Source organism: Mauremys reevesii, linkage group 27, assembly GCF_016161935.1.
Source record: "Mauremys reevesii isolate NIE-2019 linkage group 27, ASM1616193v1, whole genome shotgun sequence".
Classification (NCBI taxonomy): domain Eukaryota; kingdom Metazoa; phylum Chordata; order Testudines; family Geoemydidae; genus Mauremys; species Mauremys reevesii.
Window position 1 is genome coordinate 4,201,854 of NC_052649.1, and position 17,507 is coordinate 4,219,360.

Consider the following 17,507-nt stretch of genomic DNA (forward strand, 5'->3'; position numbering starts at 1 on the left):
AATTAACCCAGGCCTTTCCATTCTCAATAGCCGAAACACATCAACACTCAGGGATCCCCAAAGCCCACTGAAGTCAAATGGATGTTTTCCCATTCGGTCCACGGAGGTGATTCCATTAGGCCAGTGATGGCAGGCTCAGAATCTCCATGATTTTAAAACAACACAAAACAATCGATAAGGAGAATTCCCTCCTATGAGAAGGGAATGGCAAACCTTACCCCTCTCACCCTTCAGACAGATTTTTTGTTCACTCTTCAATTTTAGGTCAGGTTAAAAATACCCTACAGGATCATGTCCATTGACTCCTATTACTTCGCAGTCTCTGTGATTAAACTCCAAAGTTGACAGGCTAAGTTGAAATTCACAAATATTTAAAAGGCTCGCAATGACACATCTCTATTTTTTTTTAAATGCCGAATGTATTGCTTAACTTTGTGTGTGTGTGAGTGTGTGTGTGTGTCGGGACATATGGAACCAATTTTGAATCTTGACATTGAAGACTGGCCAATTCCTACTGGCCTCTAAAACCAGAATCCATTTGGTTCTCCTCTCTCCGGCACCTCTTGTCACTCAGTATTATGCCCGTCTTGCAACATTTTAAGTCTTTATAAAGAGAAATAGCTTTTCAGAGAGGTGCCAGGGATTTTTTTCCCCCCTACAGCGGGGAAAATAAGTACACGACCCGCGCTCCCCCACCCCTCCCAGTATCTCTGGGCATCCTAGAAAGGGATCTGCATCCTTGCAACACTTAACGCGCTTTTGGAAGGTTTTTCTTCAGTCAAGGCAGTTCCGTTCGAAACGAGTGAGTCCAAAAATCAAAGCATCTTTGGGTGGGGGGGAAAGGAGGAGGAAGGGAGAGAAATCCGTCCGACAAAGCTCTCAGCAAGATCCACTGGGGTACAATAAAGTGGTTTCTTTTCTTCTCTTTAATTTGCTTGCTTCAGTTCAGATCCTTGCAGCAGCCGATTTCCCCCCTTCTCTCCTTCTTCCTGAAGTCCTTCGTGGCGAGCTAACACAGGTAAGGGGGGGGGGAATTGATGCAACTTTGCCTTTCTGTACTCTGCGAATTCCAGCGCTCTGAGATATAATTAATCGCCCCCAAAGCTTTGACAGGCTAGAGACTTCTCCACTGGTCAACGTGAACTATAGCTGACTTTCCCTAATAAGACTGATCTCTCGGAAACATAGCCAGGGAAGTTGAAGATGGGCAAAAATAATAATAATAATAATAATAATAATAATTATATATATATATAAATCATCGTGCGTGGTTCATGCCTAGATGGGATACAGAAGCTTTCTTTAAAGTCCGTGTTTCCCAGCTTGGTTTCCCTGGGACACATTTGTTAAAGCGTTAGCACCTCTCCGCTGTTTGAAAAAAGAAACTACAAACGCGGCTTTGGAAAAGCGGGGTGTTAAACTGAAGAATGTATGTGAGCGTGATTTATGGCCCTCAGAAGTTTTGTTTACTTGGAGCAGCTCCTAATTACAAGTCTTTTCCTGGAAGCCCATGTCTTCTAAAAATTCCTCTATGCTGATAGTGGATTCCCTCCCCACGCCCCTCAAATTCTGCTTTTATTTGCCAGATGTGATTAACAAACATCTGGTTAGTTTCCTTGTTTTCCCCGTTAGCTGACCAGTTTATTTTGGTGGGATGGGTGAGTATAAGAGGCTTCAACTTTTTATATCAGAAGAGTTAAAATGTTTTCAGACCATGGAAGGAGTTCCCGATCTGTTCGGGGTTTTGGAGAATCCATAATAAAGATTTATTTTGGAAATGTAATTTCTTCAATGGCCTCCATTTTAAAAGCAGGGGCGGGAAAAGAAAATGATTCATGCTGGAATATATGACCCAATATTTACTAGCGCTGTTTCCTCATTCATTCTGGGGCTCAGAGTCGGAAGAATTGGTCTCTTTGTTAAGGTCCGATGTGTATTTTAAGAGCGAGTTGCAACAAAACGAAGTTTATGTGGAAACCAGAAAGACAAATTGGATTAAATTTGAAATTCCTTTTTTTTAAAATGTGCTCCCTGTTCAGTTTGGCTGGGTTTTGTTTGTATCCTTTTGTACTTTGATAATAACTCAGTGCCTGGGACAAATTGTTAGCTATAAAAATGCCCCCGCACATTGTAAAACCGGAAAAGTTTAGACTCAATGTCTAATATTTCCCGAGGCAAATCCGTGTATATTGGCAGAGAGCTACGCAAGCGCCGGATTTTTTGCTGAAAATTGCTTTGCATTAAATTTCCTCAGCTCCAGAATTATCTTTACTCCCCTCCAGCTACACTTGAATTTTTTTTTTAACCAAGCGCGTGGTCTGGTGGCGAATAAAATCTGAGGGGAACCACAAGGCCCTAAATGACCGTAATTTAATTGATTTTATCATAAATCATCAACTTCATGAAGAACCAAAGTTTTCATTGAAGTAAATTGATATTAATGGACGATTTTTGAAATTCCAACTCTCTCTCTGTGTAGTTGAAATAGATGTATTGGTGCGACTGTATCTGTTGATTTGGATTTCATTCCCAGCACCACTTTCACGACAAACTCATTACAAATTTGGGGGGGGGCTTATTTTTCTTGCTTTTGTAAGGATCAAATCGTAATGAGTCATCTGAGCAATTTTCAGTCACAGAAACACTACCGATCGGATTATTCTGGTTTGATGGTCCCTCCGAAGAGAAATGGGTTTCTTCAGAGAGTCGGCCTTAAAGTATGGTTTTGTCTGGATCTTGTGTGTGTGTGAGAGAGAGAGAGTGTGTGTGTGTGAGAGAGAGAGAGATTATAGCCAGATCCAGGGGCCTTACATTTGTGCTAAACATCACTGGGAGTGACGTTGTTGCTTTCCAAATTACAAGTGTTTGTAGTCATTTCATTGCTAAGCATGCATGAGCTAGAGCAGATTTTAAAACAGAACTAGAATCTAAAGTGCCGAATTCCAGCTAAGTATCTCCCACAATAACGACATGGAAACCCTCTTAAACATTATCGTTCCGAATTCTTTCTCCTCTAATTAAAAATTAACTATTTACTGCACTAAGAGACGGTTATAGATGATAGCCTTTTGATATGTTGATGAATATGAGAGACCAAAGACCCTTACAATATTACAGTATTTTAGCACAGCCAGTGATCGATTGATCTATCTATATGGATCACTGGTCATGCTATGTGTGTACTATGCATGTTATATATACATATATATGCATGTTAATATGTACATTTACATGCTTTGTGTCTACTATGTGTGCTTAGATAGTGTATTTGTAGTATGTAATAAATACACTATACAATGAGAATGTAAAATGAAAATATGTTCTCATTGTATCTAATTATACAACAGCTACAGTATGCTATACAAGTTCGTGTATTTATATAGTGCATTTGTAGTATACAATAAAAGCATTACAACATGAGATTGACAAACGAGAATATATTCTCATTGTATCTAGTTAGACAACACACTATACAAACACATAGAGACCCAGAAATATGATTCCTGAACATAACTCTCTCTCTCTCTTTTTTCTCTGACATTCCTCCCTCAGAAATTGCTACCTATCTGTATGTGACATCAAATGAAGGCAGGTAAAATGGATCCCTTGTGCATCCCTCCTTCCCACCCATCCCCCGCCCCGCATCACGCTTTCTTCTTTTTTTTTTAATTCAGAGGAATGTAGCTATAAAGTAATGGAATGTCTTCATTTTATAACAGAAACTGCCAAGTCAATAGATATTGGATGCTATCCAGGAGTCCTTTCAAGAGGAAAAAAATATGTCCTCATTTTCTCTCCAGATTTTTTTTTTAAGTGACGTGAAATCTGGATAGCCCATAAGCAGCAGATCGTGCGGGCAGCCAGTGGTGAATCTACCGCAATGGAACACGCGTCCTCTTTCCAGGGGTCGAGAAAGGCTTTCACTGTAAATCCACTCGGTTAAGAGAGGGAGCGTGGGTGGCTAACTGCTCCAGCCGCCACCCCAACCCACAGCGTCTCTGTCTAGTAAAGTGCAGGAGCAGGTTATCAGCAGCAGATTCAAAGCTGAGGTCTTCAGAGATTTCAGTTGGTGTTGCTCGGAGCGGAGCAATCCTCTTCCTTCAGCCATCCTCTTTCTTTCTTTCTCTCTTTCTTTCCCCTCTAGTTCCTTCCACCTCTTCCGGCATTTGGCTCGGGAGCTGAGACTTTGCAAGCTTGTGGTTTTGGCAAAGACTTCGCACCTCCGTTTCCCTCCTCTGCTTAGAGGACCGAACAACAACAACAACAAAATCAAAACAAAATATCTGAGGGGAATGACTGAGGAGGTGGGGAAAAAGAAAGCGACCGCTGGCAACTAAGTTTAGAGAATTCACTGGAATGGGGGGGGGGGACGCTGTGTGGGGGGAGTTCATTTAACAATTCTGTATAGAATGGGTAAAAGGTTGACGTCTACCAGTCACGTGAGCGCATAATTCAAGTCATTATTTTGGCATTTAGAAAAGGGGGGGTGTATGTGGAGAGGGCTCCTGTCCTCTCTAGTCTCGCTGGTCACTGGCTTCCTAAATAACTATTTACAGCGCCCTAACCCTTCCCCCACTCCTAAAGAAACAAAAATACAGTATAGCAACATGTGTGGACGAAAGACTTTTGGCGACCAGAGCATTTACAGAAGAGGAGAGGAATTCGGGGGGTGAAAAAAAACAGCCAGGAATAGTGGGAGCCCGGGTTTTGTTGTTGTTTTGTATTTAGGGGGTAATTCAAAAGCACTTCCGCTGGTTGATCATTAACCCGGTGAGTTATTACTCTTGTAAGCAAAGGTCATGGAGAGAAAGAGAGCTAATCTCTCAAAGACACCACACTCTCCGTTTCATTTTGATTTCTTATCCGGAGCTGGCTTCTGTTAAGACTTTGTGTGTGTGTGTGTGTGTGTGTGTGTGTGTGTGTGTGTGTGTGTGTGTGTGTGTGTGTGTGTGTGTGTGTGTGTGTGTGTGTGTGTGTGTGTGAGAGAGAGAGAGAGAGAGAGAGAGAGAGAGACTTTTTCGAGTCTCTGTAATCCATCCCTCCTCAATTTTAGCATTCCTACCCCTCACCTTCTTATGAGAGTAGGTGGGTTGGCCTCCATAATTCGGATACTGACATCCTAACTGTTACAAAGTAAATACAAGGAAACGGAAGTGGATAGTGACCAGTCTTGCAGGCTTGCTTATCTATCTATCTATCTATCTATCTGAGAAAGATAAATGTTCCTATTAAGATTATAGTGCCTAATTTGAAAATACCCATAATTCACCACTAATATCTTTTAATAATGATACATAATGCATGAGCCTACTGTTGGCAGGGAGGGGAAGAGGGAAGGAGTGAAGGGTAGTGATTTTATTTTTAATCCGGATCCCTCCAAATGTAGCAAAAAACCCTTTTGCTGGAGTTACTGAAAATCTTTCTCGGAGTCTTTATTTATTTTGTTTCTATTTTCCCCTGCCTTCTCTAGTCATGCCAAATAAATGCTATTTTCCTCCTCTCTCCACCTCCTTTTGTTCAGCCCCCACCTCCACTTCCCTTTCTTCCAGGCCCCAATGTGGGTGGAACTTCTATAGCGACATATTTGGTGCGCTGGGGTTCATACCACATAAAGGGCGGTGGGGTTTCCTGTATCTTTATTTATAATCTACAGAGGGAATTAAAAACCCAAGTTAACCTGGTAAGGCTGTGATGTCAATGGAATATAGCCAATGTTGTGTATTAAAATGTGTGTGTGTGTGTAATAATAATCATCATCATAATAAATTATGGCTATAGGCCGCAGACCAGAGAGAGGTCAGACTGATGTGTGATTTATGTTACAGGAATGTTGTCACAAGAAGGGTAGGGTGGGGGAGGAACATTTGATTTGAGATTAATAACACCAACAGACAGAACGGAAACAAGATTATTAAAGCGAGGGAATGTTTCCCAAAACGAAAATAATTTTAAATGAGATTTTCCCCCTTCTTTCTTTCTGAATCAAATCGTGTCAAGGTTTCAGTGATAAATCTCGGTGTAGTTTTAAAGAGGTTTAAGCTGGTATCGTTAATCCTTTTATTGAATAACTTTTGTGTAAATGTTACCCACATATAACATAAAACATCTACTTTTTTTTTAATGAGGATCATTCAAGACAGTGAGCAAATTGGCTACATAGGAAAAGATGAACTGTAAATATTTAAGCTTTTGTTGTCTCCTAGTAAAATCGTCTGGCGGTTTCCACAAGGCTTTCCTACCGCTTTACCTAATTAACACGATACATTTCATTTTTAAAATGCCCTTAACCCGGACTTACCAACCGCCTTGAACTAAAAACAATAAAAAGAGGTAAATGATGGATTGCAAAACAGCTCACAGTTTTTATTGGTAGTAGTATTATTTATTTAAAACCAAAATTCACCAACAGGAAAATACATTTGCATTTTACTACAGATAATTTCTACTGATAACTATTCTAATGCAAAGCTTGAATAGATACAACTGATAAATAATTTCCCTCAAAGACCATTTTCAATGAGCAAGTGATATCCAAATGTTTGAGGGTCCAATTATTTTTAAAAAATACATGTCTGCATGATATCAATCCTTCATCTTGATGGTACTTGTGTGTGTGTGTGTGTATAAACAACTTTCGGAAAATGCTAAAACTCTGATGAAATGTCTTCTTTAGTTACATTGTTGAGAAAATACCTCAGACAGAGCAATGGATTTTTTTTTAATTTAATTTTTGTCCATTAGAAATGTTTTCCCACCATTACCACTGGAAGAGTTCTCTGTGTAATAAGTCCGATTTCCCATGCCGGTTGTGATGGAAGTTTTGTCATTTTTCTGTTTTACAGTTCTCTTTCTTTCTCAAACTGCTGCGCTGTCTCATTTGTGCTGGACCAGACAACGGAGAATTGGTGAGTGTTATTAAACACGATGCGTGGTCGTTAGAAAATAAACATCTTAGAACCAGAAATCACTCTTTTTTTTTTAAAGAGAGGACTTTGTTTTCCTTTCACTACATTTATAAGGACGATTCTTGCCTTAACTTTCTGTGGAGTGTTTTCGTTTTGCTACCTGCTTGTCTTTAAACTTTGTGATTTATGGTTATAATTTTGGGTGGACATTTTAAATGGAACATATTTTCGTATTCCCTTTGAAGGGACGTCTAAAATGACCAGGACTGCAAAATTTGGGCTAATACAGTCACTTTTTAAAACAACACAAAACGTATAGGTGGAAATAAAAGGTGATATGGAACCTAATCGCTACTTACAAGACACTCAGTGTATAGAAATGCAGCTATGGTTTTATGATTTTTTAAAATTCTCCAGTCATTTAAAAAAGAACACAAAGTTGGTACTTCAGAAAAGTTCTTTGCAGAGTCCACGGTACCTCGGATATTCTAGATATTCGATCACAAGCCCTTGAGGTCCCATTTGCGAAAATCTATTGAGTGTTGCAAGGGTCTTTTTAAAAGAATAATCCATGAATCCTATTCGTGTCTCCTCCATGCCGCTCTGTAACCCTGGCGTGCCAACATCTCCTGTAGTTGAAGATGTGTGTCCAAGTCGTTCATAAAAAGTCAGAAGGAAAAACAATCTCAGTGAAAAATGAGACGATATTTCAATTACACGGGGGAACCCCCTCACGACACAGGTTTGAAAACTGATGTTAGAACAATAGCTGGAAACACGATGCCCCCTAGTAAGTCTCTAGCTAGCACCTTGCAAGTCTTTCCCGCCAGACACATCCCGCAAGTAAGTGGTTGCAAAAGTAAACTCTTTATTTTCAATGGACACTCGTCAAAAGGTGCGGAAGAGTGATGCAAACGGGACCAGTGGACACACCTTCCGAGCGGGATCCAAAGAGCTTTTGTGGCCACTCCGGTTAAATTCCCCAGTCAGCACTTAACCCAAAGGGGTTGTGGGCAAGAATTAAAGGCGAGAAAAATCATTGCAATCTGGAACAATAACAGCAGGGGAAGGGGGAAAAAAAAGTGCAGACACCTAAATTCTTTGCCCTGTCTTCCTCCCACGCTCCCTTTGCGACGCTTCCGTTCCCTGCACCTTCACCAAAACGCACCGGGGGAAGTTTCCGCTAACAGCGGTAGTGTGCGCGCACCAGGAGGCATAACTCTTGCCTAGCGCTAACAGCAGCGTCTGGCATCATCATCATCATCATCATTAATACAAATCTTTATTGTTCTACTCCCTCCCTGAATGTGCCTTTCCTCTGTGATTTTACTCTCTGGCCCCTTTAGAAGTGCAAATTCCACCTCCTCCCCTCCACCAACCTACAGTAGGTGGGGGATCATGTAGCCACCAGCCAGAGAACTTTGACACGCAGACTTAATATTAAAGTTCCCCGCGGCTGTAGGCTTTGAGTTGCATCAACACAACGGATTCGTCCTTTTGTCATCCCCCTCCCTTTCCCCCACCGGTCTCCACTCCCTTAAAAAAAAAAATCAGTCCCTGGCTGGCTGGCTGATCAGACCCCCCCACTTCCCTCCCCTCCTCCCCCCAAAAGTATATGTCATAATTATTTCATATTAGGGATTCTTAACAGGAGACAAATCCAGTTGGAGGGAGAGACAAAATATATGCAGCGGTTATTGCAAGAAAGACGGTTCTAACTGTGAAAGGGTGGGGGGGGGAGGAGTATGACTATGTTGAAAGGGTTTATTAACATAAATTGACACCTAATTGTTAAACACGTGAATCAAAGGAAAGCTTTGCTATCTTTCTGTCTAGGCCTCGGTCCACCACGTCTGCAATTAGCATAATTTTTCACTAGTGACGCTGTTTGGGAGGCTGTTGGCTTTGCCCAGCGCTCCAAAGCAAATCTTGATTATTTTTTTTTAAATACCACCTAGCTTTATTTCACACACCCCCCCTCGCCTCCTCACCCCCACCCCTCTCTACCCCGGCACATTATTATGACTATTATTATTTTTAATCCTAGCCAAGCCGTGCCTAGTTAAAGGTTTCGCGTTCAAGCTTTTCTTTCTTTCCCTTTTTTCCCTCCTTCCCTTCTTCCCCTCTGCCGTGGCCATTGTTATCAGTGAGCAGGGCGTACCAGTCTATAGGGCAAGTAGAATCTCAGGGTTTGTCCATGCAGAGCCCTGAGCTTTTCTACACATCTTGGAAGCTGTAAAGATCTTGCTTTTTTTTCTCCTTCTTCTTCCCCAAACGAAGAGAGAGAGAGGGAGGGAGAGAGAATTTGAGCAGCCGTAACCGAAAGCTACACTGGTTTAACCCTCTCCTTTGGCTTTATTACAGGATTTTTCTTTTTTTTCCTCCACGCACACTCACACACTTCTATCTATCTATCCCTTTACCATTTTTTTTAAAGGGAGAGGGTGGCATCCCCTTGCTTATTGATTGCTTTGGTGCTGGATGTGAAAATATATTATGTCTGCCTGTGCTTTGCTCGTCAGAGACTAAGGTAAGCTGGACTCAAATAGGCTTTCACTTTGTGAATGGCGGAGTCTATGTCCCAATGATTTATGACCATATGACTCCAATCTCGGTTCAAGAAGAGTTCACAAGCTTTAAGCTTCCTTCCACGCAGCGACTGTTTTGCAGCCCTCATCCAGGGGCCTTTCTTTCCCCCCTGCTTTTCAACTGGGGGGTTCTGCTTGGGGGTGATGATGATGGGGGGGAAGGGAAATTTTAGGAATGTGTCTCTATTTTCCAGGCATATTCACCGCAAGGCAGTCGCTGGAATTTGAGGTGCCTCTCAGCACCAGCCTATTGTTAAGGGGCATGTCGGTAGCTTTCTTATTTTAAACTAAAAATGGATTTATTCTGTCTTTTGCGTGGTCTGTGAAATATACCTTAGGCGGGGGAGAGGAGAAATGAGCCGCTCTTCTTCCTAAACAGAGTCAGGTTGTGAATTTAGGATTTCCAACATGGAGGGAATCGCTTTAAAGGGAAATAAATAGGCTTAGATCTGTTCCTATCCTCTCCCCCAATCTTCCTACGAACCTTTTGACATAGATCCCCTTTCCTTCTCCATCTAGATATTCACTGTTGGTTTTTTTTCAATCGCCTCTAAATCTTTCCCAGTAAAAGTTCCCAGGCAGGGGGTTGTGTCTTTAATGTTGTTATCCTTCGCAAAGTGAAACTTGGACGGTGGGGAAACATACCAGAGTTGATCCTGCGATAGTTAATTGGAACATGATATAATCTAATATTTATTATTCTGCCTGAGATTTAAAAAAAAACACAATTCCTTGGAGTAAATAATTAGGATTCCGGCCGTCTTCGGGAAGATAAATGACCGGCATTTGTGACGCGTTGAGAGATGACCTACAAAAGCAAATCTCTTCTGTTGAAGCTCCAAACCTCGTTTTTTGGGGTAGAGAAGGCGGTCCTATTATTTTATGTATTTTTTTGAAAATCACCGCTGTTCTTTTTAGCTGCTTTTGAGACGCCTCTTGGGCATTTAAAAGAAGAAATAGAAGATTAAAAAAGAAGAAGAAGAAGAAGAAGGAAAGCCGTGTAAAACAGGAAGGCCTGGGAGAGATTTCCACCTCTTTGCACTCCTAGTCAATATCAGCCACCCTAGTCATAATAAATGTACTGCTGGTTGTTAATTAATTCACAGCTCTTCAGCTCGGGTAGAGGAGTCTACTTTTTAATATTTATCACGACGAGGAAATAAAACCCAAGCACTCTCTCCACTCAGTCTCCGCAAAATTAGGGTTGGCTCTTTGTCGCCAAAAATAAATAAATAATCTATCTCCGCGGAAGCTATCGCACAGATTTGGGAATGTAGACGGGATTGAGTTGATGTATAAAAAGCTAAATCAATCTTCCATGTGTGTGTTGGCGAAGAGTGTGTTGTTTGAAGTGCAGGCTGACATAACCACAAACACACCCAAGTCGGGGGAGGAAAAATCGGAGTGTTGTTTATTGGAAATCGGTGCATTGTGTTAAAGCTTTAGTATTTTGAAAACATCTCATTAGACTTTCTTTACATACCGTTTATTTTAAAAAGTGAGACCATTCCATTTAAAAATGGGTCTAAATATCAAAACAAATCCATCCTCGCAAAATGTGAGTAGGAATGGGGGAAATCCACCCGGGTTTTTGAAATACATTTGCTGCTTGGTTGATCCCCCCAGACACCAAATTATTTTCTGATCAGTGTCGATTCTTCTTGGTTTTCTGCCCCCATCCCAGGTACAGAAAGTTCGTGCTTTGGGCAAAAGGAGGTAGAGAAGGCTGTTTTTCCGGCTTTGTGGAACTTTTGGGCTTGGATTGGAAAGCAAATCTAAACAGAAAGGGGGGGGGGAATGATGACAAGTCAAAGGGATAGAAAGCTAGAACCAAATGGCCTGGTGACAATTTTTTTTTTAAAGAAAACAAACCAAACCCAAACACAATGAAACTGGGTTTGGAAGCAATTCTTGTCAATGGCAGTTCCAGATTCAAGATTTGAAAGAAATGGGACTGAGGGGTATCCTAAACACAATAGGCAAATAGGCCAAAGGAAAAACGTTTTGTTTATTTGGTTGTTGTTGTTGTTGTTGAATGGATGGACCGATATCTGTTTAAAATATTTGCTCCAGAATTGCAAAGACAACGTGTGTTACTGTGGAAGCAGCAAATCGAGCTAAATGAGTCAAGAAACCCTCACCTGGCTAAAATACAGAGACTGTTTGCCATTCTTGGTTTAAAATCTAACATTCCGTGGAGCAGTCCTACCATAAAGTAACAGAACTCTGTAGTATCTGACCCTCCAAACTTTCGTTTCTGGGCACATCATAACCTTCTTTCTTTTATTCTTGGGAACTGCTTATTGCATGGACTGGATTATGATGGCGGGTGAAAAGGCATGAGATATATTTGTGGTTTGCAGTGATCCATTCTGTGTTCTTGTTCTTATTATATTAATGTGGGTGTGTTTATATGTATGTATGCATATGAAATCACCTGTGCTTAGACATATTTATACATACACGGTGCAATGCTGTTCAGAAAAAAATGCATTGACTTTGAAAAATAAACTTTGAAATAGTTGATGAGCCTTGGGAGGAGGAACACAGGACAAATCTGTTCAAAGCATCTGTTAGCTCTGTTCTGTAGGACCCTATTCATGTCATGTGCTTTTCACGACCTAAGATGGATTCATAGCCAGGCCACTATCATTGTGTGTTTCTTCTAACCTTTCAGGTCAGCTTCCAATAGACAACTGGAAACGGATTGTCACGTGACCTTGGGGTGCCAATGTTCTTCCGTAAGGGTCTCAAGACCCTGGTAGTCGGTAAAAATATTTGTTGGGAATCCCAGAGATGCAGAAAACAACATACTACGACAGTTCCACGCTGTTTGGAGGCTATTCCTACCAGGGTGCTAATGGGTTTGGTTATGATGCCCCTCAACAGTCTTTCCAGCCTTCTTCTCACGTGGAGAATGACTACCAGAGGTCTGCCTGCTCCCTCCAATCTCTTGGCAACACTGCCCCACATTCAAAAAGTAAAGACCTGAATGGAAGCTGCATGCGTCCAAGTTTGCCCCTGGAGAATCATCAAGCCCCACCTGTCTCACCACCCCCAAACTCTGTCAGCAACAGCAACAGTAGCAACAACAATAGCCAGTCAGGGAGCAGTAAAACTGCCCCCAGCAAATCCAATCTCAGTTCAAACGCAACTCTCACCAAACAGATTTTCCCCTGGATGAAAGAATCGAGACAAAACTCCAAACAGAAAAACAGCTCCCCTACCACAGGTATAAAGTTCTGCTTTTGTAACCACCCACTTTCCTAAACAGCGAGGTAATGAAGCCACCAGCCTGAACGTTCTTGTCTGAAAGTGGAAAAATACATGCATTGAAAATACGACTATTGTTGGAGTAGCCAAGTCATTCAATCGCTATTCAAGCAAACCTCCTGGTGATTTCAATGGGAGTTTGGCCTGAATAAAGCCTACCGGGTTTGGCCCATTATGAAGATTTAGCTGGGTACACGTGATTTATGTATTTATTTATTTTAAATGCCATAATACTGTAGTAAAATGCACCAAATAAATTGTACATAGCTAAAGGTGGCTGAAGCATTGAATGCATGTAGTTACTCATAAATGCATATGTATAACCATTGCAGCATATTTATCAATATTAAAGACATTCCATAGTATATTACTTATCCATCTATTTATCGATTAACAGATAGATAGATAGATAGATAGATAGATAGATAGATAGATAGATAGATAGATAGATAGAAGAACACCAGGGAATTGCTCTTATATATAATATCATCATATATAGTTGTACATACATACACATAAACAGATATACACGTGTCTATTATATATGTGTGTGTGTGTATGTTTTAATATAGTATTTGTGTTATATATGCATATATATTCTATAAGTGCAATTATATATATGCATGCACACTAAAGGCACACATATACGTGTGTGGCTATGCGTGTGTGTGATCACATATATTAAATACACACCCGCATTTATACAAAACACACACATATGCCTGTAGGTATAAAATATACACACATGAAAACACAAAACACACATCGCTGGCACACGGGTTTATATTAATTTGCTTTTCAAAACCCTGCCCCCTGCCAAATTTTATTGTCTCCAAATTATCTGCTGAAAATAATCGACTCCTAAATAAATGGCCCTGGAATCCTTTTCTGCGTGACATGATCAAATTTTCATAAAGCAGGGGCAGCTTTGGAGAACAGAACTCTTAATAAATGACATGATTATAGAGTGCAGACTAATGTGAAAGGGGTGGGGGGTGGGGGTTTTGAAGTCCGCGTGCCTGTTACAGGATTTATTAGGAAACGGTACATTCAATTTCTGCATGTAAGTAATTATCTTTTATTTCATTTCGGGCCGGTAGAAAGCTGCAGCGGCGAGAGAAGCCCTCCAGGGTCTTCTGCCTCCAAACGAGCCCGCACTGCCTACACCAGCGCGCAGCTGGTGGAGCTGGAGAAGGAATTCCACTTCAACCGCTACCTTTGCAGGCCACGCCGGGTGGAGATGGCCAATCTGCTCAACCTCAGCGAAAGGCAGATCAAGATCTGGTTCCAGAACCGGAGGATGAAGTATAAAAAAGATCAGAAGTCGAAAGGCCTGGGGTCTTCTTCGGGGGGGCCCTCCCCAACGGGCAGCCCGCCCCAGTCCATGCAGTCCTCAGCAGGATTTATGAATGCCTTGCACACCATGACTAGTAACTACGATGACCCATCGCCTCCTTCCTTCAATAAGCCCCACCAGAATGCCTATGCCATGTCCACTAACTACCAAAACCCCATCAAAGGGTGCCCCTCGCAACAGAAGTATGCCAACACCGCGCCGGAGTACGATCCCCACATATTACAGGGCAATGGGAGCACATATGGGACTCCCAATATGCCAGGCAGCCCTGTATACGTTGGAAGCAGCTATGTGGATTCTTTGCCTGCTTCGGGACCCTCCCTTTACGGCCTCAATCACCTGCCACACCACCACTCTGCCAGCATGGACTACAACGGGGCTCCACAGATGCCAACCAGCCAGCACCATGGACCATGTGAGACCCACCCGACCTACACAGACCTTTCCACGCACCACGCCTCTTCTCAGGGCCGAATCCAAGAGGCGCCCAAACTCACCCACCTGTGATAGGGTGGGGGCAGGGAGGAGTGGGGGCAGGGCAGGACAGACTCGTGAGGATGTGGTGGAGCACTGAAGTGGGGTAGTGAATCCGCAGTGGGATTTGGTTCAGAAACATTTGTGTTGAGCCCTTAAGATATTTGTTTGGTGGCCTGTCTTGTTAGCCCTTCAAGTGGAGAAATTTCTGGCTTTTCCTGGTTTTATTAAGCCCATTAGGCACAACTTCTGATGATTAATTCTATTTATTTGCAAGATCTATCTATCTATCTATCCCCATGCACACCTCACTATCTAATCTAATCTACCTACCTATCTAAACGCTAGATAGATATACCTTCTAATGCTTCAACACAAATGCTTTTGAATATATTTGGGGTAGTTTTATGGAAATCTAGCAAGATACAAAACCAAAACAACCTGATATATTTAAAGAAGGTACAAATAAGTACAAAGATTCCTCGGACATTGATAATGGCAGCATACTGTCAACCCACCAAATCTATACAATTGGCCTATTAAGAACAGATACATTTTTTTTAATCTAAACAGATTCACAGAAAACTACACCCTCCAAATCTCCCCCCAAAGAATCTTACCTTTTCCTTTCCAGTCTAACTCTTGAGATGAAGAACATCTTTTTTTTGCTGAGTAATTCCTCCCCTACCCTATCAGCTGAAAATATCCATATCTGCCAACATTTGGAAATCTAACCTTTCTGCCTCTTCCTCTTCACACGGTCCTCAAATAGGTTTAAGAGCTGCAAAGGTTCTGGAAATAAATTTCTGCAACAAAGCTGATTTTTATATATATATATATTTTTAAAGAGGCCAAAGAGAGGAAGATAAAGTTGACAGGTCTGGATATTTTTAACCTTTGCCTCTTATGGAGTGAAGTCTCCATTCGGTTACACGGTTTTTGGTTTAGGGTTCATGAACAAAAAAGCAATCTTGAGACTTAGAAATCCTACATTTTGTTCCTCCTTCTCTCTTGACTTAACGTGAAAACAGGGTATTTTTGAACAAACGGTATGTCCTCCAAAAGAAGCAGAAGTGAATGGACCTTTGGTATTTGCTAATGCTTGCTTGTCTGGACATCTTTGTTGCACTTAGAGTTTACATTGAATGGGTATAAAACAACTTTGAAGGGCGTTCGTCCACTAAATCCTGACGTCTTTCAAAAGCTGTGTGTTCTGGTGAACATTCATATATATTTATTGGTTATAGCCAGTTTAAAATATTTTTCCTTTTTTTTGTATTATTTATCCCCCACATCATGTATTTATATGAGAAAAAGAATCAAATTGTACTTTTTTAGTATTGACTTGTTATAAAGGACATTGTGTTTCCTTGTCATTGTACAACAAGCTTATTTTAGTTATTGTAATTTAGAAAGACCAGTAGTTTTATGTTACCCTCGTACTTATGAATAATGTAATTAGTTCTACTGGAGGCATGAGAGCAGATCCAGACTGTAATTGTATAGTCCTGAATTAGAAGAACTATAGCTAATCCCCTCCCACGTCACCCCTCCTCTTTGGAGATCTTTCTTTGTTCCTATAGTAGTTATTTTATTTCCTTGCTTAAGGGTTGTCTGTTGAACAATTCTTGAATAAACTTTCTGTTATCAATTTGGATCTTGTCCTATTAGTCGGATCTAAAAGCAAAAAATAAAATAAAGACCAAGTAGTCAAAACACAAGCTTAAATATCCCAGGGACTAAAGACAGATAGATGGATATCTATATTCTCTCCTCCATGGCGCACCCCTCAGGTTATAATCCTATTTGTTTTACAGCACAGGTTATAAACCGTTGACACGTTCCTAGACTACAATATTTAATTAAAAAGTTAATAGCTGGTCTCTATTTCCCTCACCTCACCCCACCCATTCGCCCCTTGGAAGCCTGTTTAAAATTCTCCCAAGCAGACTAAAGTTCACAGTCCTCCTCTGAGGTTACAAAGAGAGGAGATCACGTGTCACCCGAACGACACAACCATTGGGCCTAAAATGAAAACAAAGGAAAATGATTAATCACAAAAAGGCAAAGAGGGATTTTAATACTGAAGTGAAATTAAATCACTGAAGAAGCAGACGAATAAAACCTTGGTGCTGGGAGAGAGATGCAGTGATAGGGTTAAACTGCTAGGGAAAGGCAGGAGGGAGGGAAAAGATGTGCAGGAGCAAAAGCAAATAGAAGATAATGCTCTGGATAATTTGTCTTTTATGCTCCAGAGCCTTAAGAAAACTTGTTTTATAAGCGATGTGGGTCAATAAAAGTTTTATGATGCTGGAACGGGATACAAACTGTCTGTCCAACACAAAATCGCCCCATTTGCATTGCTCTAACCAATAAGCAAGGAGAAAGATCTGAGAGGGAAGGTGATACTGAAACCCTGACACTGTTCTTGAAGAGGGGAAAAAATAAAGATGGAAAGGCACTGAATACTAACATCATTTCGGTTGGAAACAATGGCTTAAATTTATTAATTAGCGGCGTGTAGTGCCTGTCTGTACAGTCTTCTTGATTAGGCCACACACACACGTTGTGTTTATGTATGTACATGTGGTCGAATGAAGACTTTACACGAGCAATTATTTTCAGTTCATTTTATCTTTGATTTCTTTTTAACACGTGAAAGGCCAGGTTAGTCATTCTAGGCTTTGTGCAGTCGTCAATAATAATTAACCAAATAAGCAAAAAAAAAAAAAAAAAAAAAGGAAGAAGAAGAAATTTGCTTTTCTACACAGGACTGTAAGTGGATCATATCCATCCATGCAGGAAGAAATTTAATTTTCGGTGATGCTATGATTTAACAGCATGGAAGCTTTGATTGAGATCAGATCAAATAACAATATTCAAGGTTTTGGGGGCTTCTCCCAATCTAAT

The 17,507-nt window shown here is 41.0% G+C and overlaps 1 protein-coding gene across 5 annotated transcripts in view; it reads left to right on the top strand.

Annotated features, from left to right (window-relative positions):
- The window catches only part of HOXB3 (homeobox B3), a 33,819-nt gene extending 17,571 nt beyond the window's left edge, over positions 1-16,248 (top strand). For 4 of the 5 annotated variants that reach the window (XM_039516789.1, XM_039516791.1, XM_039516787.1 and 1 more), the window contains 3 exons: positions 6,843-6,905; positions 12,171-12,725; positions 13,867-16,248. In XM_039516789.1, coding sequence (XP_039372723.1) covers positions 12,290-12,725; positions 13,867-14,630 — 1,200 coding nt within the window. In that variant the 5' untranslated portion in view covers positions 6,843-6,905; positions 12,171-12,289 and the 3' untranslated portion in view covers positions 14,631-16,248. Of the gene's footprint in view, positions 1-4,536; positions 4,771-6,842; positions 6,906-12,170; positions 12,726-13,866 lie in introns of those variants that run through there. The other variant, XM_039516792.1, reaches the window with a different exon arrangement.
- The last annotated feature ends 1,259 nt before the right edge of the window (positions 16,249-17,507 follow it).